This window comes from Anopheles gambiae, chromosome 3 (assembly GCF_943734735.2).
Source record: "Anopheles gambiae chromosome 3, idAnoGambNW_F1_1, whole genome shotgun sequence".
NCBI lineage: Eukaryota > Metazoa > Arthropoda > Insecta > Diptera > Culicidae > Anopheles > Anopheles gambiae.
In genome coordinates this window covers 96,241,779-96,267,987 of record NC_064602.1, presented here as the reverse complement: position 1 = coordinate 96,267,987, position 26,209 = coordinate 96,241,779, and the positions used below count along the sequence as shown (strand labels likewise).

Genomic DNA, 26,209 nt, shown 5'->3' with positions numbered 1-26,209 from the left:
AAACTGCGTAAAATGCAGCTAAGGAAGAAATGAAAACATACCTGAAAACACTGAATGTACCGAATTAATGCTACAAAAACATTAGCCTTAGCATGTTAAATAGACATTGGACGGATCTACGATTCGACTACTTACAACAGCAGCAAGTAGGTGCGAAGAAAGCATCCTAAGATCAACAGTCGAATGGTCAATTGATGGAGCGACCAAGAGAAAAGAGAGAGAGAGAGACGAAGGGAGGCAAAACTATGGAAAGGAAATTGTAAAAGTAAATAAACTGTGGTACATTAACCCGCAATCGAGTGGTGCTCGCCCCGAGAAGATCATAGGCTCTCTACACCCCTCCTCCATCTTCTCCCTATTCCCCCCCCCCAACCCCCCTCACAGCACCTTTTCACTCGCTGTGCCAGTGAACCTTATCTCTCTGCGCTCGATCGCTCGCCGCCTGCTCGAAGGGAAAATGTGTGAACGCAGAGCAGAGCAAAGGCAATGAAAGTAGTGAAGAAAGAAAAAAAAAACACACACACACACTAAAGCTTCACACTCGAGCGGACACACGCTGAGCATAAACGAGCCCCGATTACCATGGAAACCGCATTAAACGCTCGTACTGAGGCGGTGGAAGGCAACAAGACACTCATCCACTCTTCATGGGGTCAGCAGCTCCCCATTACGGAGCGGGCATGGTGAGTGCACCTCCAAGTGAGTGGCCGTCGGAGTGCTCCAAAGGCAGCAGAGCGCAAAAGAGGCAATGGAAAACGAAAATACAACAACAAAACAGAAAATATCCAACAGATATATCCACTCCAGCCTATTTCCAGTGCAGCGGAGTCCCGCCGTACCATCGCGATGGGTGTGAACGAGAGAAGAATGCAATCGCTCTCGCTCTCGTTCCCGGCGATTGACAATCTTTGCCGCTTTGAGAGCCGCTAGCGAAGGGAGCAAGAAAAGAAAGGCTCTCTAATTTGCTTACTTGCTTTCACTCTTTCTCGCTGCCGTGCACGGCCGGGGGAGCTGTGCCGGCTGCCACGATGGCCGACTTGGGGGCTATGACCTTGGTTTCCTTTGCAGCGCGCACCCAACCCGGTGATTGTTATGCAGTAGTAACGGGGTTGAAGAAAAGTTCGGCTCCAACTCATCGACCGAGCAACGGACGATGCGTGGAGTAAAACCATCTCTGAACTCTCTGGTGCTTTTCCCTGTTTTATTCTCTTCCAATCTTAGTATTTATTATTTCAATTAGTAAAGGAAAAGTTTACAATAACTGAAATGAAAATGAAATATTCTTGCTCACTCCCACCTTTGCACAATTTGAATGTGGAACACCCTGCCCTTCATTGAAATTTCCTTGAAACCATTTCCCAGTTTCTCGGCTTAAAAGCAAGTCAACGAAGAAAAAGCAAACAATACAAAATTGTTTCAAAATAAATCTACTTTTCTTTCGCCTCGTTCTGAGCGTCAGAGAGAAAGAGAAAGAGAGCGTACATTCAGAACGACCATCATCAGCCTTTTCCTGGCGAGCGGAAAATCGAACAAAGCATTAATCAGCAGAAGCAAAATAAATTACCCGACGAAAGAATAACGCTGGGGAAAAAAGCACAACAAACCAGAACACACACACATGCACACACGCAGACACGCATACGGTCACAGCCGGTGTTAAGCGCCAGCGAGAGAACATGATCATCACCGCCGGGAACGGGCGCATTCTTGGTTGTTTGAGTTTGGCCCGGTGTGGCCCGATGTGGGTTACCAGTTTACCCGGCGATCGACTTCCATCTCGTGCGCGCTCCTGCTGGCCCCACGTGAAGAAGTGGAGCAAAAACGCGAGATACCGACATGAGTGAGAGAGCGAGAGCGAGTGATAGAGAGCGAGCAAGAGAACGCGCGCGTGAGTGACAGCAGCGAGCAAATGGGGAGCAGCACTGTAAGCTCTCAGCGGCTTAGTGAGCGTCACTCACTAGCAGTTTGCGTGCGTCTCCATCTCCCCCAGCCCCCCATCAGCGCGTAACTCAAACCAACCCCTCGCTCACGTACTCCCGTGTTGCACTCTCTTCCAACAACTCACCCCTCCCTTCATCCACCCTAACAACCCTTAACAGTGCTCCAAGTGCGAAAAAAACTCGGCAGAGCGAAGGCAAAACTCGAATCGCGCGCGTACACAACAGGCAGCGAGTGTGTGCGCATGGCCGGCAGTGTATCGGTAGTGGTGGTGGGGGAGGGGGGGGGGTTTACGGGAGAGAGGGGAAGTCAATGACCGACTAACCTTGAATTCATATCAACGGGCGCGCACTCGACGACCGAAGTCGCTGCCTGCTGCCTGCCTGCTTTTGCTCTGGCGTAGTTGCGTATTTTGCTCACTCTTTTCCATCCCGCTTTTTCGCACTGAGCAAGCATGCGAACGCCCAGGCGAGATAGAACGATCGAGGGATGATGATACACGCACGTTTTGTGGGTGTTCTTCTTGCTGCATCTTTTCTCGCAACAAAAGAAAAAAATGAAGCGAAATTTATATATTGGTCCCAGCTTTTGCAAATAACAATCGCACCACACATACGCACACACAGCCACACGATGCCGAAAATTCGTTTGATGGTTGCCCCACCACACTCCACAGACGGTGCTGTTCTGTTTGCGTTGATTTCAGGCGTTTGCTCACTTTCTTTTTACACAAAATAGAGGGCACAAAGGAACGAGAATACTTCGCAGTTGTAATGAGCCACCGCCCGAGGCCGCAAACAACGCATGCGAAGCGGGGAAGAAATCGATAAGCGGTAAGTTTACGTAACTATTCACCGAGAGTGTGTATCAGCAAATGAAGTAAGAGAAGATGAGAAATGTGTATCACGAAAGAAGTACAGAAGAGGGAAAGAAAGTAAAAAATATAAAATAGACAATTAAGAAGCTTTTAAATAAATAAAAACATATAAAACAACACAAGAAAACATGTACAAAGTATAGGAACAGAAAACAAATAAACAACATGTAAAACTGTTGAACAAAGTAAATGCACAAGATGAAACACAAAGTAAATAAATTCTCTTAAAAACATGAAAGATGAAAAGAAAACAAATAAAAAACGAAATAAATCAAGAAATTAACAAATATGAATCAATAAATGGAAACGAAATATTGCAATAGAGCAATGACATGACAAAACCATCAAAATTATCTAACCTACACAACCTTCAAAGTGTTAATACCTCATAATCATTCAATTTTGAGGAACAGACAAAGAAAAATCGATCCCATCATTACGTCACGCCCCCATGTTTTGGAATTAAAAAGGTGCAAACAACATTAGAATAAAAAAAGATGGACATCATAATACGAAAGGGAAGATGGGGGGGGGGGGGTGGGGAATCCAATATCACACCCTGTGCATCTTTTTTCCTCGGGGCTCAGCGGGTCTGCGCTGCCAAACGGATTGCACACACCACAGCACGAAAAAAATTCAGTGTTCTGGCATCGGGGCGAAATAGGTCACAGGAGCAAATTTGCTGCTGTTCTTATTATTTCATCATTCGGCCACATTGATTGCACAAATTCGGAACCGTATGTGAGTGCAACCGAGAGAGAGCGAGAGAGAGCGTGCCGGAGTGAGAGAGATAGCAGGCGCTTCAAATATCATTTCTAAATTTATACCAAAACAGCACCGCCAGCAGCAGTGGCCCCACGTAGCGTTCTGTGCTGGGTGCTGACGATGGTGCTCAGTAAAAAAACACGTAATGAAGGTGTAGGCAACATACAGTGCTTGTGGTCTTTTTGGTCTACTGTCATTATGATTACGTGGGGTGTATCTTAGCTCTCGGCTGGCGATCGATTTTCCTTGACAACCATAGAATTCCTGCACCAAGAGCAGAGCCTACGGATACAGCCAGCGTAGGTCATCAACACACTACTCCTACCTTATTATCGGACGGTTCCATGAAGCGGTTCACGATTTATTGCCCGCAAGTTGGTTGCCCTCCACCGACACCTTGAGAACGGTTCTTATACTACGCTTCTGGCCCCGTCGAGCTCCCCTGGAATCCTTCGCCGAAGACTCTGCCCTCTGGTGGCAATTTTTCGTAGCGACAGAACGGTGCGGCATTGATATTGCGCTCACGCCACGCTCATGGTGGGCATTCGACATCCCTCCTTCTATTCCATTTCCGGAACCGGTTTCATCGATTCCCAGACAGACGACGCTGGGCATCGCAAAGCACACGCGCAGCACACTCCCAACCACGGTTCTCCAACGACCCGTGGGGTTCGCTGTCTTGTGCGCGTTCGAACTCAAACCACGCTGCCCCTGCTGCTGCTTCGTTCGAGCAAACCTAAATGGCAATGACAATGACACTTCTTGACTGCGAGAACACACAGGTGTGCTTGAGAAACACACGCACGGTGGTAGAGCGCAGTAGTAGTCGATCGAGCACTACACGAAATGACATTTAGACGATGGTCCGCTAATCGGACGCGTCAACAACAACAAAAAATCGCACACACAAGAGGTCGCTAGTAGCAAGGCCTTTTGCGCGTGTTAGTGTGTTTGCTGCTGCCCGCTGAAATCGCGTCACCTGGGAAGTAGTTCGTTACACTCCACACCACGCTAAACATCTCCTTCTCCTCCCACGGCCACTTTTCGAACTTTTGAACGGCCATGAACGTGAACGTGAACGAGACGAGAACGTGCGAAGCTTCCCCCTTTTCAGAGGCAGTTTTACCTTGCCCACTCACAATGCGGTCGCCAATTCTCATACAGCAGGAGTAGGAGGAAGAGGAGGAGCAGGAGGACGATGACGTTGGCATGAAGTACATTAACGTCTTCCCCATCCTCTCGGTTCACCTCGTGATACACTAGCACCGTTTGAGTTTGACAGAGGGGGTTGTGCATATTTTGGCACAGGTTCTACCCCCGAGCCGTTTTTCCGGTTTATTCGCAGCTGAAGGTAAAGGTCGTTTTTTGGGGAGCGACATGCGGAAAAGCGGGTAATTACTGGGACGAAATAATTACCCCGGTTTTGGGGCAGCACCGAAAGAAAGTACCGAGTGAAAAAAGTGAAAAGAATATTCTGCACGAGCAAGAGCAAAACACCAAAGAGAAGGCATTCTTTCGGTACACATTCTTTCACATTCTACTGTGTTTGTGTTTCTCTTTGCTTATGTCATTACGTAGTTATGTCTCCTTTGAGTTGTTCGTTTTCTTTTCTGTTTCTTCGTCATTAATTTTCCTTTTCCGCTCTAAATGCTCTTACTTATATGTGCTGAATTACTTTCACGTTTTCTTAGTTTGATTTTCTTCTTTTATAAAAACGTTTTGCAAGAAAAAAACATCACGTTCTAAAGAACCTGCAATAATAATACAGTTTCAAACTTTATAAAGCACACACACGAGGTAGCAATGCTTAACAATTACTTCCCTCAATTACGTCTTTCCACCACACCTACCTCTCGTGACGTCAGGACACAGAAAGAAGAAACCACACAAATGCGTCTCGCCATAATGATAAACTACAATGTAACGAGCCTTCGAGCGTTGAGAGTCGAAAAACTAAGAATTCGACTGTTCGGAGCACCCAGAGAGAGCAGTAGCACTCAAGAATAGGGGCAAAAATGAAACACCAAAAAACCTGTGTGTCAGTGTGTTAAATACCAAAACAAAAAAAAAAAGGCCAACCGCTGGAAGGAAGTAATCGTTGAGCAAGCAATATTTATCGGGCTGACCAATCATTTGGCACCCGCTCTGCTTGGTCCCGTTGACAGTTGCCAGGAATGAAAAGAATGGAGCAAGAATGTCAGGCTTTTTTTAAATAACAGTTTGCGTTTGAGTTTTAATTATAAATTCCCGTTGTTTGAATGAAATAGCCGGTAATTAAGTTAAACACATTGATTTCATAATTCAAACACAGTAAAAGATTATCCTGTGATTGACGCCTCACAAGAGACGAACTGAGCGACAAGCTTGTACAAAGAGACAGAGAGTAGCAGCACACTACTCATGCAGATGCTACATTGCTACACGTTCCTCTCAACCCACGCTGTCCGCGTGTCTTGAATGTCTACGCACTCTGTTGATGAATCTTCTCGCGGCCTGCTCTGCGTCACTCTGCAGAAAAGTCCCGAGATATTCCGTTTGTGTGTGCTAGGCACCCGGCGCGTTTGACCTTCCGCGCGTTTATTGATCCTCTGTATCAAAGGATCCGTGCTCTCTCTCTCTCTCTTTCTCTCTGTATGTCTGGCCCTCTCTATCTCATACAGTGGCAGAGTGTTATGTCCGCGTTCGAGTAGCTTCCCTCGCTAGACCTACCAGCTCGTGTTGGAAATGTGAACACACGCAGCGGTTCTGTCGCGCTGGACTTCTTTGCTCGCTTTCGGAACGGCGAATTGGTGGGTTTGCCAGAGCAGGATGGCAAGCTAACGATCCACACCCAACGGCGAGAAGGTGGAGGGGGGGTTTCGTTGTCTGTGAAGTTACTGGGGGAAGAAGTTTGGCAGCTCGCCGCCCCACAACCACCAAAAAAGGTTGATTGTTATTCAATCGATTGTACTGTTGTTTGCTCACTTCCACACGCCCGTCAACCGCCTCCTCAAACCTCAAACACACAGCGCCTCGTACCAGCCCGAAAGTGCGCTTATCTTATCATAGCCGCCTTCACCTTCGCCTCAGCCGCCACAGTAGTCGATGACCGACAACAGGCGGGTTGTGGCATTGAAAATAATAATAAAAAAACATAATCGGCCGTTCAGCGACCAAAAAAACTGCGCCGTCGGACGCGAATTTTGTTGGCCGATCCTCCCGCTTCCTGATGTCACCCGGACTTGGAGGGGTGTTTTATTAGTTTTTCGTACTCCCCACCATTAGTTGCCGAAAATGTCCTTGAATGGCTGGGTGGGCGCGATTAGTGGGGCCTTTGTTCGGACGCCACAGAGTGAGAGCCCGGAAGCTTGACGCGCGCGTGCGAACAGCCGTTAAGCCGCACTACACTATGTGCAAGTATGGCGGACCAGCAGCAGCAGCAGTAGTGGTAGTACGAAGGGGAGATTCCCGCCAGAGAGCACCACCATCACCACCACCACTATCACCTGTGTCTGAGTGGTGCTCGCTGGGGCCGCACACTACGCGCGAGTGACCAGCGTGCGTGGTGCTCCAGTGCCACACATTTTTGGATGCTAAGTAAATAAGCTGTGCAAATGAAAAAAATAAACCATTTGTTCCCCCATTACCTAGACACACACACATGCACAGACAGACAGAGACACTTAACAAGCATTGCGGGAAGGGAGGGGCCAGGCAGTAGGGGTGAGTTTTTTCGAACGTTTGCCATTTAAAAATTAAGAGCTAACTGAGAGAGAGATAGGGAGGGAAGGTGGGAGGGAGGAGCTTGCTGACCTTGAAATGCGACGCAAAAAAGGTATTTCAAAATTAAATTTAGAATACCGGCCTGTGTGTTGTATCTCCGGGACCGAGTAGGGGAAAGGAGACTGTGTGTGTGTGTGCGCAATTTTGGGCCCGTTCGCTTGGTGTCTCGATCATGCTTCCCAACCTCCTCCCCACCCCCAAAAGGGGGACGATGATGGGGTGGATTTTGTGACCCAAGAGACTCAACAGAGCGGGACAAAAGCATTAGAAAAGGCGGCGTAACGAGAACGGGAGAAGCGGGATTTTTGCACCCCTTGTCACCAAGGACAAGCGCGTTACGTGTTCGTGCGATCGGTGCGGTGGCATGTGAGGGGGAGGGGGAGAAATAATACCTGAAATGACACGACTGCTTTACCGAATTACACAACGCGAATAAAAAAAGAGAATAAAATATAAACAGATTTACGCCTCAATCGATCGCATGTACGAGTGTGTGTGTTGATGCTCACATGCTATCAGCAATGGTCGCTAATGTCTTTCAAACCCCCCACTCTCCTCTATACCAGCTCCCAAAATGGGCTAATGTTTATCATCATTCCCATCACCACCCACAACACGAAACCAAGTGGGGGCAATGCATGATATGAGCTCCCTCATTTCAAGGGCAAACACATGACACGCATATCTCCCCCCTGTGTGTGTGTGCGATATGGGAAGCAAATAATAAAATATAATACAAACGGCCTTGCCGGCCCCTGTCGTCGTCCCGGTGTGTGTAACCGTTATCGCGTCAACCGCTTGGGGTGCGATACATACTTGTGCACACACAGTCGAATGTGTTTGTTGTGCGGAGGACACAGTGTTTAATTAATTGCGCAGCATTGGGTTGACACAAAAGTTGGTGGCCGCTAATTGAAAAGTGAACTCACTCTTACGACAAGCAAAATCAACACGTGTACATCGGCTGATGTAATGTGGTAATTGGAGCAACAAACAACACAGAACTCTCACTGTGTTGGGTCAACCGGTAGAGCAAACCTAGACTTATCTCGTCAACCTACTGCCCCCCTGTCTACAGAGCACCAAGAATTAGGTTCCTTCCAATTCCCAAAGGGGCAGGGCAGACAAGCGCGCGGAGAGACGGAAGCAAGCATCAAAATCATGAGGAGGCCTCCTACTCCGATAACGATAATGTCCATTCTTCCCCTCTTCATCTACCCCCTCTAGGTGCCCTTGGTGGCCGTTATCGAAGGTACGATTGAGTGTGTGTGAGTGTTTTTTTCTTCTTCTTCACGTCATCGTTCACATTTCCACTAGGACAGAGACGGTCGGAATTGGTGTTGGTGGACAACGGGTGGGATAAGGTGGATGTCAACGACCGAGATAAAGTGCTGAACTTTCTCAAGGATACATCCCCGCGCTCGTGTTGCCTGTTCGCCTGCTCGCCTGCTGCTTCCTCCCTGTGTTGCTTCCAGTCAATGGTCCAGCGCAATGCCACAAAACGCACACACACACACATACAGGGAAGAGGAGGAGGAGGTACACAGCTCAGCTGCAGCCGAGTCTAATGCCACCCTGCCTCCACATCGGAGGCATTGCGTTGCAGTATCGCGGCCAACGAACGTCAGCAACCATCATCGCAGAGTGCGGCTAGATAAGAGAAGACCACGCTGCGGTGCATTCGAGATGCATTCTTTCTATCCCTCTTATTGGTTGTGCCTGCATTGTGCCCTTTGATTACCTGTTTTTTGTATTTATGTTGATGAAAAATCATTGATAAAGCGACTTCCAATTAAATAAAAGGATTTTTAACTACAATTTTGACTGACTTTGGCTCGTTGTGGGGTGAGACAATGAGCTCCAATTTACAAGCTTTATTGTACAAAAATGTCTGAACTCGACATTGAAACTTTGACAACGTTGAGGAAAAGAGTTTTACGCTACGATCGTACTAAATCGTACAAAATTAAAGCCACAAAATGAAAGCGAAATTTACACTTTCAACAACAGCAGAGCGGACCTGGAATGTCTAGGCTCCAAAAACAAGCCCATCTGAGCGCAAGGTTCAAGAGAGAAATAAAAGAAATTATTAAACCCGTGCATTGCAACCGAGCCCGAACAAAAAAGGGAAAACTGACACAAAAAAGCGATACAAATCCACTGACCAAGTGAAACAACAATGTAACAATAATATATGCCTCCAAAAATTTCTTCCAGTAGCACCACACACAAAAAAAACACACTTTAAAAGCCTGATTTTTTACCCCACATGCAGGCGGGTTCATCACCCTTCTTCACGGAGAGCGAAAGACACGGCGAAAAATAAAATGCGATCGTGGGTCGTGCACCTTTCGCACGACGAGCCGGAGAGATGTACGATCATTGCGAGGAAAGGTGAAACTGACGAGAGCTGATCCATCCACAGGCGCTCCAGCGCCCCAAAGAAAGTGTGCGCGAAAGAAACAGCGACTGGAGAGCCTTCCTTCTCAAGCAAGCTCCGCGAAGAAAGTGGACGAAGAAAGTGCAAAAGCGGACGGCCGAAGAAAGGTAACACTTTCGCTCGTTGAAAGTGAAGGTTCGCCGCTTGGAGCCGCGTGCTGTGGAGAGAATGTGGCAGAGATGTGGCCGGCGGAGCGAGAGGAGACGGAGACGAACCGGGTGCATAATGGTTGGCACGATCTTTACCCTTGTTTCTTGTTTTTTTTTCGGGGGGGTTGGGTGGGGGTGGGGGGACTTTTCTTTATTTTATTTATTTGTGTCCCCCACGTGTCTGGAGAGAAGACGGCTCATAAAAGTGCAAGTATCTATTTTTCGAACGCTTTTTTTTTGTGCATGAATTTATGGAATCGAGCGGAACGAAACCTTCCCCAGAAAATGTCACGGATGGGAAAATAAAGCTGAAAGTGAAGCCTTTTTTCATGGAAAGTGAACTTCGGAGTCGTTATGGAGAAAAAAGCACACCAAAATATTGCGCTAAAATTAAAACGAGCCAATGAATTCCAAAGCATTCAAATTCTAAATACGCGTGCACATACACACAGTTTTGGACTTCCAGGAAATCCTAACGACCTTCCAAAACATCCTCCAACGATCCACACAATCGTCCCAAATGGATAAAAAATGACTTCATTTGTATTCGGACCGGGATGAGATGGTCGTCTGTCCTCGCGCGCGGAAGTGATCAACAGTTTAATCACCTTGCGGTGGTCGATTCTGTGCTAATTGGAGGCCATTCGTGCTCCGTCTATGGGACCCATTTTTTGGGATCTTCGCTCTTGTCTACTCGTCCACCATCATCTACCCCTGGGCTGCTGTTGCGAATTTCGGACCAGACTAAGAAAAAGGCCAAAAGCTCTTTGTCGGGGCTTTGTGCGATGACCGTGAGGATTTGTGCGCGTTGGGGCAGTGGAGTTGAATGAACCTTCGAGGAGCCGGCGAGTCCGGTAGCGTTTTAGATCGTTATCCGGATTGGTTTCTTTTGCTGTCTACCTGCGGGATTGGTTTATCCAGTTTTGGACAGGTGTGCAAAGACTAATGGAAGGTTTGGCAGTGCTGTACAGCGTTAAAAATAGGTAGGTCAGCCGCACAAGAATGAGTTAGAAAGGAAATTACGCCTGAAGTTATGCAACGCTCACTACAGTAATAGCTTTTTTGGGATTATGGCAATAGTTAATTTAGGTTTTTTTTTCTTTTTCGACCACGACCTCCAACGTCAATCAAACACCTTCACCTTCACATCGGAGAGTGCGTCACAGTCGTCGGAAGCATTTTGATCGAACGATTACCTCCATCAAGCTCACGGAAGAACTCTCCCAAAGCGGGAAACCTGCTTTAACCATCTTTGTCCACCAAAATCAGAACCGAAAGCTTCGCCAAGAACAAATCTTTGATCGTGAAACTTTCCTTGCCCGCCCACTGGTGAGGCCAATCGGACCAAACCAGTTCCAACTCGTGGCCGACAGCACCATCGACTGTTGTGTGTGAGGAGTTTGATTGCGAAGATATCTCGTATAGAAGATGGGGGGAAACCAGAATGAAGAACACTCGAAAATTGGTTTTGTCCCGTATTAGGCATGTGTGAGAAATAGGATTGGATCGGACTGGTGTCCTAACAGTCCCTCCGCAACACCCACGGTGGAGCTCAATCGTTGTTTGGGATCGTTTTTGGGTGGATTTAGCTGATGACTCACACAATATAACGTTTTACATATGCTTCAAGAAAGGAGCGTTTAATCAAAAGGCCATCCCCGAGAGGAAATCCCCCTTCATTTTTCAGTGCGTCATGATGATGTGGACAGGCGCACACACAACGCGTCCCTCAACGCGTCCACCACTCACACCAGTGGCTTCCTTTATCAGCGTGTACACTCATGGCGCAAAACGCTCTTACGCGCTGTACTTCAGTCGGTCATGAACCTGATTTCAACTGCTGAACGGATCTTCTGTGTCACACACACACACACATACGCACGCACATGAGCAACCGATTCCAGCGAGCGTCATGTGCAAAGTGCAAAAATGTGCATCGCGCTGCATGCCGCGAGTGAGAGGAGTTTCTGGTTGTTCCCTCTTTCGCCCGACCGATTCGGGCTCAGCTTTCGTTTGCAGGAAAGGGACCGAAGGGAAGGGAGGCGAACAAGGGGGAAGGGCACGATCGTTTCAGAGACCCTAGCACCGGTCATGAACCTTTTTAGCATGAAATGGCAGCGGCGGCCGCGGTCGGGTTGCATAGCCTCATCGGCTTCGGTTTTCTCGTGGCCTCTCTCATCGCTCATCTCTCGCTCGGATCGCTCGCCATCCACGACAAGGGGGTTCGTTGACTCATGGACATCCCCCCGCTTTTGCCCCCGCATTCCCCCCCTCCCTATTATTGGAGTCTTTGTGCCGCTGCCCTAGTAGAGATACGATCGCGACGATCGGCTACCACACTACATCACAATCTACACGATCTACTCTCGCAGGAAAACAGAAGAAATGGCTATTAAAAGCTTTTTTACAAACAACAAAACGTTGTTTTCTGAAGTCAAGTCATGATTTTAAATAAATGTTACTCAACATAGGAAACGTGGCAAGAGAAATATTGAATGCAAAACGGAGTTCTGAAGCCACAAGTAACGCCACCGCGCAGGGCGTAGTTTCGCATCATTATTCTACCGAGGGGTCGACGATAATTTCTAAGAATAACCAACCCTGCCGTCTTCTAGGTAGCAGTACGTTCTGGTCTCGCCGTCGTGCCTGCATGTTTGCACGCTGAAAGACATCTTAAGAATGCAACGCGCGATCTTCTTGCATGCAAAGCAGCTGCGGTGGTGGGGAAGGGCGCATCATTTGCACATAGGCTTTTTGTTTGCAATGCAACTCCCTTCTCACGGTTAGAGCGGAGGTTTAGGGAGGATTTTTGTGGAAATTGTCTTTGCTAATTCATATTACAACTAGCGCGTAGCGGTGTAATGTCATAGAATACTGATCCCAAGACATCGTTTTATGGTTTGCAGCAGTGTCATTAGGGAAGTTTTAGTTTCATTTTTAGCATAAAACATAACCATATTTGTATTAATTTTCTTTGTGAAAATAACAACCTTTATAAGGAAAAATAGGAAGAAAGTTCCATCCCAAAAAATGCCTTAAACATACTCTCCTTTAAAATGAAAGCAAAACAAAACTGCTCCAATAAAGACGACCCTTTTGCATGAGGCGAGGGAGAAGAAAACTGTGCCAATTAAGTGAACGCGATTTATTTTCCATACAATCGGCCGGCGAAATGTGTATCACTTTCACTCGGCACCGAAATGGCAAATATTTATGACCCCCCCCCCCCCCATCCTCCCCCCTTTCCACGGGGTAAGTTTTCCACCACTTTTCCCAGCGTCGTACACGCTTTGCTGCACATTTTACCTTCATTTTCATCGTCGAGTGTCCTATTTATTTTGTGGCGAGGCGAGACCCGCGCCACAGTTTTAGGCTCGTGTGGCGTGGGTGATGTACCCCCTCCCCCCTCCCTGATGGCCTTCTGCACCATCCACAACAGCTCTATGTTATCTTGGGCGGCGTACAGTGAAATTGGCCTTGGTTGGGGATCTCTTTCTCCCTCTCTCTCTCTCTCTCTCTCTCTCTCTCTCTCTCTCTCTCTCTCTCTCTCTCTCTCTCTCTCTCTCTCTCTCTCTCTCTCTCTCTCTCTCTCTCTCTCTCTCTCTCTGTCGATCAGTTTTACTTTCCAAATGTCATTGTTGTCGTCGTGGACAGCTTGTCCGTTTGCTCCGCGGAAGACGTCGACGAGGGCATCAAGGGGTCAACCATCTCTCGATGTCGTTGTCGGAGTTCAATGTCTCTGAATAGAGGGTGGTGTGTTTGGGTGGGTTTCCCTTTGCTGGAGTTTTAGTAAACGGCTGTTCCTCCTTTTTCCCTCCAAGTGTTAGCCTTTACAGAGCATTTGTGAATGGATTTGCAGAGCATTTACAAGCTGATAAAGTAGAGATCCGCACGAAAAGAATTACCTTCCCCCTATCTGTACCGTCCTCGTCTCCTTTCTCTTTCGTATCTCTCTCTCTCTCTCTTTCTCTTGGCGTGTAACGCGACTGATCGAGCTGATCGAAAGGAGGTGAAAGCATCAAGTTCCTCCTCTCTCTCTATCTTTTTTCCCCGTACATTCCGCACCGGGCGCGTTCGATTGAAAACGATCGAAAGCATAATAATGCCCCGATGCATGCACACACTGTTGCAACGCTCCTGCTGCTGCACGAAGGGAGAATGCCGCCGTCGCCGCCGCGAATCGCGATCGCAAATGAACTTTAACAAAAACCGCACACACGCACACACTTTCACACACCTCCGTAGCCGATTTGCTACCCATGACCCACTGGCTTCCTCTCCCCCTGTGTGCGTTTTTGACTCTCTTCGGTCACACAGTCAATCACCGGCCGCCATCGCGCCTTGTGCCGCCCGAGCGACTTCCTCAATCACAGGCGACGAAACGGTCCGACGACGGACGGAACGACAGAGACACAAAAATGCCACCAAACTGACCAAACTTCCCGTGGTGCCCCAAGCAATGGTGGTGGTGGTGGTGCTGCTGCAGGTCGCATGCCCGTTCAATTTCTCTTGTGGTTCATCGAACTTGAGCACACTGCTCCCCCCTTCATGCAGTTTTGGGGCTCTTCCACTACCGTCGTGTACCAGGTGTGCACACACACACACACCTACCCACCCATTCAACCCACGTTTAATTTCTCCTTCACATGCTGCCACCTCCCATCTGCCCTCGCTCTCCCCAACTGGTTCGGTTTACTATCGAAAATATTTCATTCCTCTTTCATCACTCTGTTCTCCCTTTCTTACGTGCTCTCTCTCTCTCTCTGTCTCTCTTTCTGTTCGCTTCTAAACTTTTTTGTGTTTGATTTTACACATCTTTCTCTTTTGTTCGATATTTTTACACCCATACTGTATAATTATTGTGTTTTTTTCTTACTTTTTGCTTTTTTGCGTTCCATCTCATGAATTTATCATATGAAGAAAATGATACAACAATTACAAAAAAGAAGAATTTAGCGGTCCTTATATTCTTAGTTCAACAAAAAATGGAAAAAATCTATAAATTGCATTAAAAAATTGTTTAAAAAAGGATGCATAAAACGTTTAAAATATATTCCGCAAGTGAGTTCAATCATTTTTGTTTAATTATTAGCATAGAAACAACAATACTAATGTGTTCATTTTATAAACATAACAAAGCATAATTAAAAATAAACATTGCAAACAGTTATATGCATTGCAAACAGTCAATTTAATATTTCTGTGCATTAATTCGCTAACCAAATGAATAAAAAAGTGAGCTTTTCAAAAAGCTTTTCCACGGCCCCACGCCAACACACACACACACACACTCAACCGAGAGCGAGAATGAAGGAAAAGAAAATTGGCTTCAACGCTCCAGTCATCTCCACACCGCATCTTCCCATCATCTCCCACATTTCCCAAACTTCCAGCGCGAGCGCGACGGTGACCAGTGGTGCCATCTAGTAGCGACTGGCGGAAAAAGTTTTATCCACACTCACTCACACTCGCTTTCTCTTTCGCTCGCTCTCTCTGTATCTCTTGCTCTCATTTCGCGGCCCGTCCAACAGAGGGCGCTAACGGATTGGGAGAAATTCCACATTCCATTCGGCTGCACTTTCTCCCCCTTCGACATTCGCGTACAGTGCTTGCTGCGCATGTAAAACCAGTTGCTGCAGAAGGGTTTTTGTTTGAATGTTGCTTTTTCTGAGTGTGTGTGTGGATGAATCACAACATCACTCAGGGGGAGTGTGAATTTCATTGACAAAAAACGACAAAAAAACTCACCTAGAATTAACACACACACACGTGCTCAGGCCTTTCTTCCCGCTAACGGGGCTAAGGCATTGCGGTTAAACAACGTCCGAAACAACGGGCATGATGCCTTCAATCCTCACGGCAAAGGTCACGGCACGGCTCAACGCACAACAAGGAGCGTGTGCAGCAGCGGTGTAAATGAAGAAAAAATGGCTTCTGCACTACCCTTTCCCCTACCATGCACCATGCCCAAACAACTCTTCCCGGGCGCCTTGCGAGTTTTCAAACAACACACACTTCATCACACCGCAAAACGGTGTCCTCCTCGTGCTCCCTCGGATTGCCAAAATATTGTTGCCAAAAGCTCAGCGCGCTCCATGCGGATTGTTTGTGTAAACCTTTGTCCCCCCTCACACACACAAACAACCAACTAACGGTGTTGGTATCGTTGTTGGAGCACCGCATGTGCCAGAAGGTTCAAGCAAGGTGAGAAGGAAAAAAAAGCTCTTCTGCACCCGTCCACAATAATGCACTTTCGGGGGTACCATCTTGCCGTTGAACTGTTTGCTCTTTTGCTACACAACAACTTTGAACGAAAGTGCGGAGTGAGGTGCGTGTATGAAGAGAAGCAGCAGTAGGCGGTGAACGTGGCCATCACTAAGGCACGCACGAAACACACACACCCAGGAGAGCCGGAGTTTAAATGTCGTCCGTCGACCACAGCTGCTTTTTTGCCTTCTCAACCCAACTATTCCAGCGCCAAGGTCAACACAGTGGCCACACCAGGGCCGTCCGAAAAGGGCATTCCGTAGCACTGTTCAGCGGCCATACAAAGTCAAAGTGAAGGCCACATGGCACTCCCCCAAACCTCCGAAGTCCATAATCCTTGCCGCTTCCCGGCAGCGGCAAAAGCGGGACAGAGTGTCAGGGTGAGATAAGCGTGTGCGTTAGAAAGGAATAGCGTGAGCCCACCCAACAGTACCCAACGATACCCTCCCGATCGACTCTTCACATCCTTCCTCAGGATTTTGCTAACACACACACTCTCTCTCTCTCTCTTTAGCAATGGAAAAGCGCTCGATTGGAACGAAAGGGATGCACGGACCTCCGTCAAGGGGTTACGGAAAACAGGGAAAAAGCATCGCAACGCCAAGGATCAATAGCCATGGTACCAAGAGCGTGTGTATGCGTGTGTTTGTGTGTGTGTGTATTGGTGGCCCTGAGTGAAGGATAATTATACATATTCTAGGCACCGATGTCCGCTCTGCCATGCTTGATTGGCTTTCGGGCACACACTCTCACACCTTTCGTCGTCCTTGGAGGTTGGAGAAGTTAATTTCACCGAGCCGACCGCACCAGGGCCGGGCCTGGGCCGGGCTATGCCTCCTGACATCGTCGAGGCCGTGCATTAGGGTAAGGCTTTAATAATTTTGAAATCAATTAAAAGCACAAATTGCTCACTTGAACGTTTAATTAGCCAAGTTGAGTGCTGAGTGCTGCTTACAGGCTTTAATTTGAAGTCTGTGCAAACTAATCAGACTCTGCAGTCAATATCAAGTATTTAGATGGATATTATTCATCGTTTTTTTGCATAGAATTGGATCTGATTTCTCCTAAAATGACTCTAAGCCAAACATTACACAAAAATCATTCCTACTGACGTAAGTTCTTCATCAGTTATCGCTTGGCTTGAGTGTGTCCTTGAGGGTTTGCAACACCAAAACTGGAGATGATGCAAACGTTGCTGTTTTTGGCACCTCGTTGCTCGGTTAACTCGATCCATTATGAAATCTGCTTCCGCATAGTGGCAGCAACTGTGACGACGTCACCGACTTCACCTTCACGGGTTATTTGCCATTTGTGCGCCGAAATCACGGAGGCGAATGAAACTGGTGGCACTCATCATGAACCGTAGAGGTACACCATCGGTGTTTAACCTGCTCATTGACAGTTGATCTTTAACGAGTGCGCACGGTCATTGTCCAAGAAGTCAAGAACCTGATGAGTCAAAGTTCACACAAAAAAGTGACATGTTACAGGTAAATGGTGGATGACATCACAACTTTTTTGGGGAAGTCTTCCTGATATCCTTTTATATCCCAAGGTCTGCAAGACTACATCTAGGTCCTACATCTCGACTTACCCAAATCCGGCATGGAACTGGACGGCTCCTCGTGTCCTCCCCCACTACCACCACTGCCTCCCTTGGACATCTTCAGTGGTGGCGGCGGAGGTGGAGGCTGCATTGAGGTCACGTGCCCGTGTTGCTGCTGCTGCTTGCTGCTTGAAACCGTCGTCGTTGTGGTAGAGGTAGCCTGCGTTGGCGGCTTGTAGATGGAAGCACGCTCGTTCGACACGAGGATCGTGGTCGTGGTCGTAATGCTGCTGGACGTGTGGGGATGCTGCACTGCCGCCCCGCCACACCCGCTGCCAGCAGGAGAAAGGCGTCCCTGGTGGGAAAGTGGCGAGGAGCGGCCACCGTTCGCAACGATAATGCTGCTGTGTTGCTGCTGCTGCTGCTGCTGCAGCGGGACATGATACTGTCCATGTGGTGCATCCTCCGGTTCTTCCTCTACCATCGCCTCTTCGTGGCGCTGTTGCTGCTGAGGTTGATAGAACCGGCCGTCTCTTATCACGTGCACACCCTGTCCACCGGTGACGACCACACCGGGTTGCTGCTGGTGCTGTTGCTGGTCATCCTCCTCCCCCTCGTCGCCCGGATGCGCCCGGGACACGATCTGTATCCTGGCCAGCATTCGGTCCGGTTCGTCGGACGTGCGGCGCAGTGTTAGGGGAGGTGGGGACGGCTGCCGGGATGACGCCGACGGGGACAGTGGGCCTCCCCGCAGTCCGAGGGCGAGTTTGAGCGTTTTCTTCGGTGGCAGATGCGAGATGGGAAGGTGCTGGAGTGTGGCGGAGGACGAGGACGATGGTGATGACGCTGCTGGCCTTGAACCGTCCCCAGGTCGGGCCCCGTACACGATGCACTGGTTTTCGCCCAGCACGAACGTTCGCACCTCTGGCGCAGTGCCGGCGGCCTTCTTATCGTCCGGCGCCTCCTGCTGCCCGGACCGGCAGCCCTCGTTCCCCTCCTCGCGTGACCTTCGCTCCACCTGCTCTCCCCGTTCTCCGTGCGCGAGTCCACGTGAGTCTTCCGTCTTTATCAGGATTTTACGTTCCACTGCACTCCCTGCTGCTGCTGCTGCTGCTCCCCCACTCGGACCACCGACGACACTACGAATACACTGCATTTTGTGGGGTGGTGGGGGGGGGGGGGGGAATGGAAGCAGAGGGGTCGAATTTGGAGCCAACCGTTTGTTTTCCACGAAATGTTACACACTTGCTTTGAAATGTCACAAACACACCACCGTCGCAGGACAACTTATTCACGTGGCCACTCGTGGTCACTTCAATCGTTTCCGAACTTTGCTTCACTTGTTGCCTTGCTTGCTCTTCACCGTGGGACGCTCTCTTTTTTGCTCACAAACGTTTGCTTTCACCTTTTGCTTGTACTTTACAGACGTTGGCGTGTCATTTGCACATCTTGCCATTTCTTAAACACACTTTTCGGAAGCAATTAGCACACTTCTTCTTCTTTGCTGTAACACACTATTGCTTCCATACAGCCCAAAACACACACACAGATACATGTGGTACTGGAACAAGGCAACTCTTGCTGTATGTGACACTCACACACACATATACACTTACAGCAGCCTGTACTAAACTCTATACACAATCACATGCCAGCTGTAGTAACCTGAGTATCAACATTGCCAACCGTTGATGACGCACACACACACACATACACCTTTCGTCGCCTTTTCCCTCTTTTTGTGTCAAAATCCCTTTTCAAAGAGGATAGTTTTAGCTGCCTTTGAAGAAGTATTGCTTTCCAATCAACAAATTTCCCTTAACGACAGTATATCACACACACATACACACACAGTCACTTGTATCCTGCAAAACGCTTCCTGACGATACACGTCCGGATGATGCAAATGATGCTGCTGCTGATGATGACAGTTGATGACGGAAGAAGGGGTTGGAAAAACTCAAGGTCTACTTGTTCACGCACTAACAACGCACTCACACAAACGCATGCCGAGGGACGATGACAGTATTGAAACCAGGTCCACGCACACACTCACACACATACACACGAAACACGCTCTAGTAGGCGGCAATGTACGGTGTCACTGTGTCAGGTGTTGTTGGTGTATTGGTTTGCCGTGTTGTTGTTGTTGTTGTTGCTTTCATTGTTCCTCCGGCCTGCCAGGGAACGGTATTGACGTTTGAAGAACATTTCTGAACGGAAAACGGGAAGAAAAAGAGCGAAAAAATTAAGCTTTTGTTTCACTTTCACTTTTTCACCCACGCGTTAGAGCTGGAAAACTCGGTGTGAAAAAGGGAAAAAGGTCAAACCCGCGAAAAGAAAATCCTTCCCAGACCCGACAGTGAGTGGCTTTTCGTGTTCCGTGTCTTCATTCCGAGTACCTTAAGCTAAATTCCGTGCAAAAATGTGTGCAAACTTTTCGTACGTTGCTCATGAAAATGGAACAGTAATGTTGTCCTTCTTCGATCTCGTCACACGCACACACACACCACGTGGTAGCCCTTCTCAGTTGTGCCTACTTGCAGCACATTTTTACAATACCAATGCTGTAGCGCGGTGTGCCCGACCGGTCGCAGAGAATCAACTAAAAAGCGCTAACACACCAACCAGCAGCAGTGGGGCCAGGCGGCGGAACCGTTTTTCTTGCGTCAACAACAAATGCGACGCACACGCGCACACACACAAACCAGCAGGAGGTAGTGTGATTAGAATGGGGCAGGGAGGCCGCAGGGACGAGGGGCCGACCGTCGGCAATATCTCGCGGCCGAGTTCGCCTGTCAAACGCGGCCGAGTTCAAGGTCAACATTTTTCGGCAATTCAAACAAACTGCTGCTGCTGCCGCTGCTGGCTGATGAGAAGAGCGCGCGCGGGCTCAACACACTCACAGCGAGCGAGCGAGCGCTCAAGCTCAGCGCGAGTTACGCAAACCGCTCGAGCGCGGCACTCAGCAGTCGAGCCGGGCTCTTCCGCATTTCGCTTTGCGTTGCATCAGCGCGACAGAGAGGCAGCGCTGCGCGAAAACGAGAGCAGGACCGTGGCCGTGAAATTGAAACTTTGTGGATCGGTTGAAACGGGTTGGCGGGAGCTGGTGACACGAGCGCGCCGCTCTCTCTTTCTGCCTCGTTTTGCGTCGGATTGTGCAACTGCGCTGCTCTCATTCTCTGTCACAGAGGGAGCTCTCATGAGTGAGAGAGAGAGCGAGCGGATTGTTCCCTCTCGCTAATGCTAATGTGTCAGATCGACGGCGATTTATTTGGCCTACTGCCTTTTGCGAAGGGAAAAAAGTGATCTATTCCTCACGCTGTATGCGTCAATTAGAACGATTCACAGCGGAGCAGGTTTTTGAGCATCAGAACACACAAACAGACGCAATAGCAGCGCATGCAAATTTCCTGTTACACCCGTTACACGGACCGGCGAGCGAGAGGAGGGTTTTGACGCGCCCACGCAAACAATGAGACCCCAAATTTTGAGTGATTCAGGCCGAGGGGTATGAGGAAGCTTGAGGAAGCACGGAGAAGCGCGCTGCGATGAGAGTTCGCATTCTGTTTTACACGCGCGCTTCACTAACACCAATACAAATACCGTGCTTTGACGAGCCGTCTGTGAATGTGTGTGTGTCTTCTTTCAGCGAGCTCAACTTGGAGCTGCTCGTCACATCGTGTTGTCTCGCTTACACTACAGCATCGAACCATCGCTCCGTATGCCCCCCCCTCCTACGCGTGCAAAACCACCAGTACAGCGCGACGCTTTGCCGGAGATGGTTGTGCGTGTTTTGTTTAAAGTCCCGCGCGCAGTGTTTGTGCATTGATGCGCATTTCGTTATAAGTCTCGTGCGCCGGTGTGTTTTGGTGAAGTGTGCAGTGAATAAACAGTGTGCACAGACGCACATGCAGTGCGTGGATCCACAGGTAAGAATTTGCTGAACAGAGTCAACGCAGATTGTCGACAAGTTTCCCGCAGCCTGGCTCGACCCGGTATGACGTCATTGGATTCTAAATGTGTACTTTAGTGTATACTTTATGTTTCAATAAAGTGTTTAATGTAATAAAAAATGACAGTGTTTGTGTTTAGTTTTAGAATAAGTGCATGAAAGAAAACGAAAAACGAAAGAAACAACTATCTTTACATGTGTTGGTAGCATGGCTCGAAAGAACACAAACACATTGAGAACTGCAGAGCGCACCGTGCGTTACGGGTGGGGAGGGGGAGGGCTCGCGCGAGGGTGTAACTCATTGGTCGAAGAGACACTGTATTTCGACAGCGTCACTCAAATAACTCAAAAAATACACTCATTTTGCCGGACGGGGCGTGACGCATGCAAGCTCCAAGGCCAAACGTCGGAACGGGCCGCGCATGGGGCAAACAGTTGCGCGAAACCGCCAACTATTCCCGCGTGTCTGTGTTGAGTACTTCTAGACCGCCTCCCCCCCCCCCCCCATTGAGGGGAGTGTTTGTTGTTTTATTTCAAAGTGTTTGTGTGCAGGGGGCGGCTTTGCTGGCGTGTTGGTGCTTCACCCTATTGCGAACGTGTATTCAACCCGGAACAGTCACGAACACACTCTCTCGCGCTCCGGCGGGTAACCCAATGGCCTAGTGGGATTGTAGTAGTCGCCGCGCGTCACAATGAGCGTGCGGTGAGTGATTTCGTACTACCAACGAGCGAGCGAGGGGCAACAGATCTACTAAGGGAGCACATCGCGCGGCGGGTGACGCGATATTTCATGCCCAGAGGATTTTGGTGATTACTTGCACCTAATTAAATAACATTTTTGGAGACTGCCGAGCGACTAATTTGTTGCACAATTTAATCCCATCACTCTACGGTCCTACGGCCTAGAAGACAACGACAACGGTTTCGTTTCCGATTCCGTTCGTAGGGCACAGCAAGCAATAAGCTCGGAAGGTGCGAACCTTGTGCAAATATATCGTAAAAAAGAAACCCTCACACAGCAAACACACCCTTCACACGGGGCCCGGGAAGCAAACACACTCCAGTCCCGGGAAGAACGGTCTGATACGTTTGTCCACCCCGCACTAGTTGCCGTGCACGCGGAATGGCGTCCGGATGTGGCCTTGGAGCTGAGCGCGTCACGCGCCAAAGCGGCTGTCAAATCCATATGCGGGCCCCTCCTGGAAGCGAATGTGCTCTTTCGTTTCCAGCACGGTCGTACGGGTAAAGTGGAAATGGATGATCCCTAGTCCAGCTTAACGGTATATTAATTGGGATGATGAAATTTGCATTGCGATTCCCGAAAATTGCATGATATATTGAGCATTTTGAGTTCCTCGAATAACTAGAAACTTGAAATCAAATGGGAATTAGAACAGACTGTATCAACTGATCTAGTCTAATCGTAGCATCCTTGAAGCAAGAGCAGAACCTCTTGATTTCCCAATTCCCAAATATTTTGACTGCGTGACTCACAAAAATAAGAAGTCTTGCGATCAATACTGTTCACGATAATTTTAAAAGATTTTTTTAAAGTATTTATATGTCGTTTTTAACTACATCCAGAGGTTTACGGCAAGTACTATCCAAACAGAATATCTCACCGAAAATTGTGATCATTCCCAATACATACCAGCTTCTGTCATTGGAATAATTAGGAGCTCCAATTTACTCTAGTTTTACTATCTTTGAATACGTGACAGAGGATAGTTCTTGCTTTCAAGAAATGCTGTGAACTCTCTATATGACTGAGACCTCTCTTATTTGAACATGTTTGACAGTCCCTTCATTTTATAGTACAATTTTTCCCATAAACATTGGAATTCGCTATTCCTCTTGTTTGTTTTTGCCATGGTGTATGCAATGATGTTCATAATCAAGTAACTTTCCAACGATTTCCAAGTGTTTCTTCGCTTGCAATTAGTTCTAAAAGCAACAGAGTTTCAACTTTTACTCAATCTTGCATACTTGAAGCCAAACAGTATGTCTAATCTCTTCACTTTCACTATCTCTATCTGATTAAAACGTGACACTCTGAATTATTTCGAGTTGAGGAAACATTGGAGATTCCTGGAACTTCATAATTGATGTCTCAAAGTGTGTCATTAGAGAGAGAGCTAGGCTGGATACTAGACAGTATGGATTTTTCGAAAGTTCCCGTAGCTGGTGCCCTCTCCTGAAGCATCTCACCGGGACCAAGAGCTTGCAATTCTTGGTTAGATGACATTTATTCTTGTCCATGGAAGTGTATGGCTGTGTCCTCGGGATAGAATTTCATAAGTTCAAGATCATCACTCCAAAAACTCTGATCACTTCATCGATCGAACTCTGTTCCATCGATCAAACTATTGCTTCAAGCTGACACACTACCGTCCATGCACACATACACACACACACACCAGTTGGTCGATAGAAAGCCACGATTGAAATTCAATTCAAAACGTTCTTCCCCATTTTCTTCCGATCCCCGAAATAGAAGCAGCAGCAGCAGCGGGAGAGCGAAAAACACTAGCTCACGAGTTACCAGGCGCACACACACCCATACTACAGAGGCACCACACATACACACGCTCACTCATACCCTACACGATCCGGGAGTGCGCGCGGGAGAACGAATTCTATAAAAAGACACGGGAAACGATTTTCATGGTCAACATTTCACCTTGAATACACGTTTATTACTTTGGCACCGACCGGTGGTGGTGGCGCGTTGATTATAAAATGTATTTGACATTGTTGAACCACACTCTACTGCTCCCATTTCCCTCCGTCGCTCGCGTTGATATTCTGGAGTGTCACACCGCACTTCTCATTCCCGCCATGTCGCATCCACTCATGTGTGTTCGGTCACGTTGATAATGGTGTTATCACATGGGCGGGAGGTTTTATTCAATACATTTCACCTCCATCTCTGTGTGTGCTCTCAGTACAGATAGAAGTTCACAGGTGAAGCTGTACACTACGGGGCTTTTTATGCAAGCATACACATGAAAGAAGCAAATCCAATAGAAACGGATCATCACTGCCAACCAATCGACTGAACAGGCTGCACAGAACAGAACGCGGCTGCTGCTCCTGCTTCCCAGTGTTTGTGTGCCATTCTTCCGTTTTGCGGCTTTGTTTTCCTTTCCTGCGCCCATGGTTCTCGTGTGTGTGTCTGTGTGCCATCCCTGTCACTCGCACGCTCACGCGGGATGCCTCTTCTCTGCTTCTTCGGTTCAGTTCTTGTTTGCACGCGGCGACACCGGGTCAAGGCCCTGCCGGAGCAAACTCAAGGCCAAGGCACACACAAACACACATACACACACACACAAGACGAACGCGCCACCGATCTTTGGGGAGGCAACGGCACACACTGAGACACATAAACACACACACAAACACGATGTGACAGCACCACACACAGCAATGGATGACGGAGAGAAGGAGAAAATAATAATAATGTGTGCCCTTTTGCCCGCGCTACTAAGGGTGTGTGTGCGGCCTCTTGAGGTTGTCTGTTGTTCCTCCGCTGGTGGTTATCCCGAGTTGGGTCCACATTTACATACACATACGCTAAACATTTCTACTTTTCATTCCCCTGCCTCAATCAAATGGCTGCCAAAATGTGTTGTTGTAATGAATGGTTCTCGAAGTGTCACACAATTGCACCAGAAACACATAGAACTCGGTCCTCGACAGGGAGCAGCTGTTTGTATGGGTGCCGCATTTGATTATTCGATTAGATTGAGGAAAACGTTCGATCGGTATCGAAGCAACCGTCGTCGCTACGGGAACCACTGAAAAAACCACTGAGCCACGTTTGGTTGTTTGACATTTGAACTGTCACAATGGCGGTACAAACACCACGCGATAAGTAAATATTCCGTGCTCGTTCTGGAGGTGCACTTTAGCTCCACACAATTCCTCGCTTTTCGTACCTTTCCGGAAGCAGCTTCAAACACAGCGGTAAGTGTCAGTTTTACTCTGGCAAATGCTGGAGAAATTGACCAGTAAAATCCCCCTAAACTCCAATAATAATTCACTTCCAGGACCGCGGGATCACACTAACAAACGAACGAAATTATAAAAAAAAAACACTCTCGGACCCCGGGAGAACAAACACTGGCGCTGCCCATACGACGTAAAACTCCGACAGAACTCCGGCCGAGTCCGCAACGTCAACCGTGTGTCCAAGCCATTCGAAAGATTTCCCTTAACTGATTTCGCTTTCATTCGGCTCGAATGCGTGATGGTACCAAACGAAATGGGAAACCGGCACCGGTGTGTGTGTGTGTGTGCTTCTCGGTTCTCGGCCGTCCGCGCGTCACCGTGCGCCACCCGCCCGGTTCTCTCAGTCCCCCCAAAACCCACCACCACCCACTAGCCTGTCCCGCATGAGCACGTTTAAGGGCTTGGTTCCATTTCTATCTCACTCGCTCTCTTCATTCTCTCTCCCTCTTTGTGGCCTCTCTCTCTCTTTCTCTCTGGTTTATGCGGGTTCCTCGCTAGA

At 48.3% G+C, this 26,209-nt stretch overlaps 1 protein-coding gene across 3 annotated transcripts in view; it reads right to left on the bottom strand.

Annotated features, from left to right (window-relative positions):
* LOC1280470 (ecdysone-induced protein 75B, isoforms C/D) overlaps window positions 1-25,917 on the bottom strand; it is an 87,164-nt gene extending 61,247 nt beyond the window's left edge. Inside the window, exons 1-2 of one of the 3 annotated variants that reach the window (XM_061661616.1) lie at window positions 25,806-25,917; window positions 17,793-19,957 (exon numbers count right to left, since the gene is read on the bottom strand). In XM_061661616.1, the coding sequence (XP_061517600.1) occupies window positions 17,793-18,900 (1,108 nt within the window). In that variant the 5' untranslated portion in view covers window positions 18,901-19,957; window positions 25,806-25,917. Of the gene's footprint in view, window positions 1-17,792; window positions 19,958-20,146; window positions 20,166-25,637 lie in introns of those variants that run through there. The other 2 variants (XM_061661615.1, XM_061661618.1) reach the window with 2 other exon arrangements.
* Window positions 25,918-26,209: the final 292 nt, after the last annotated feature.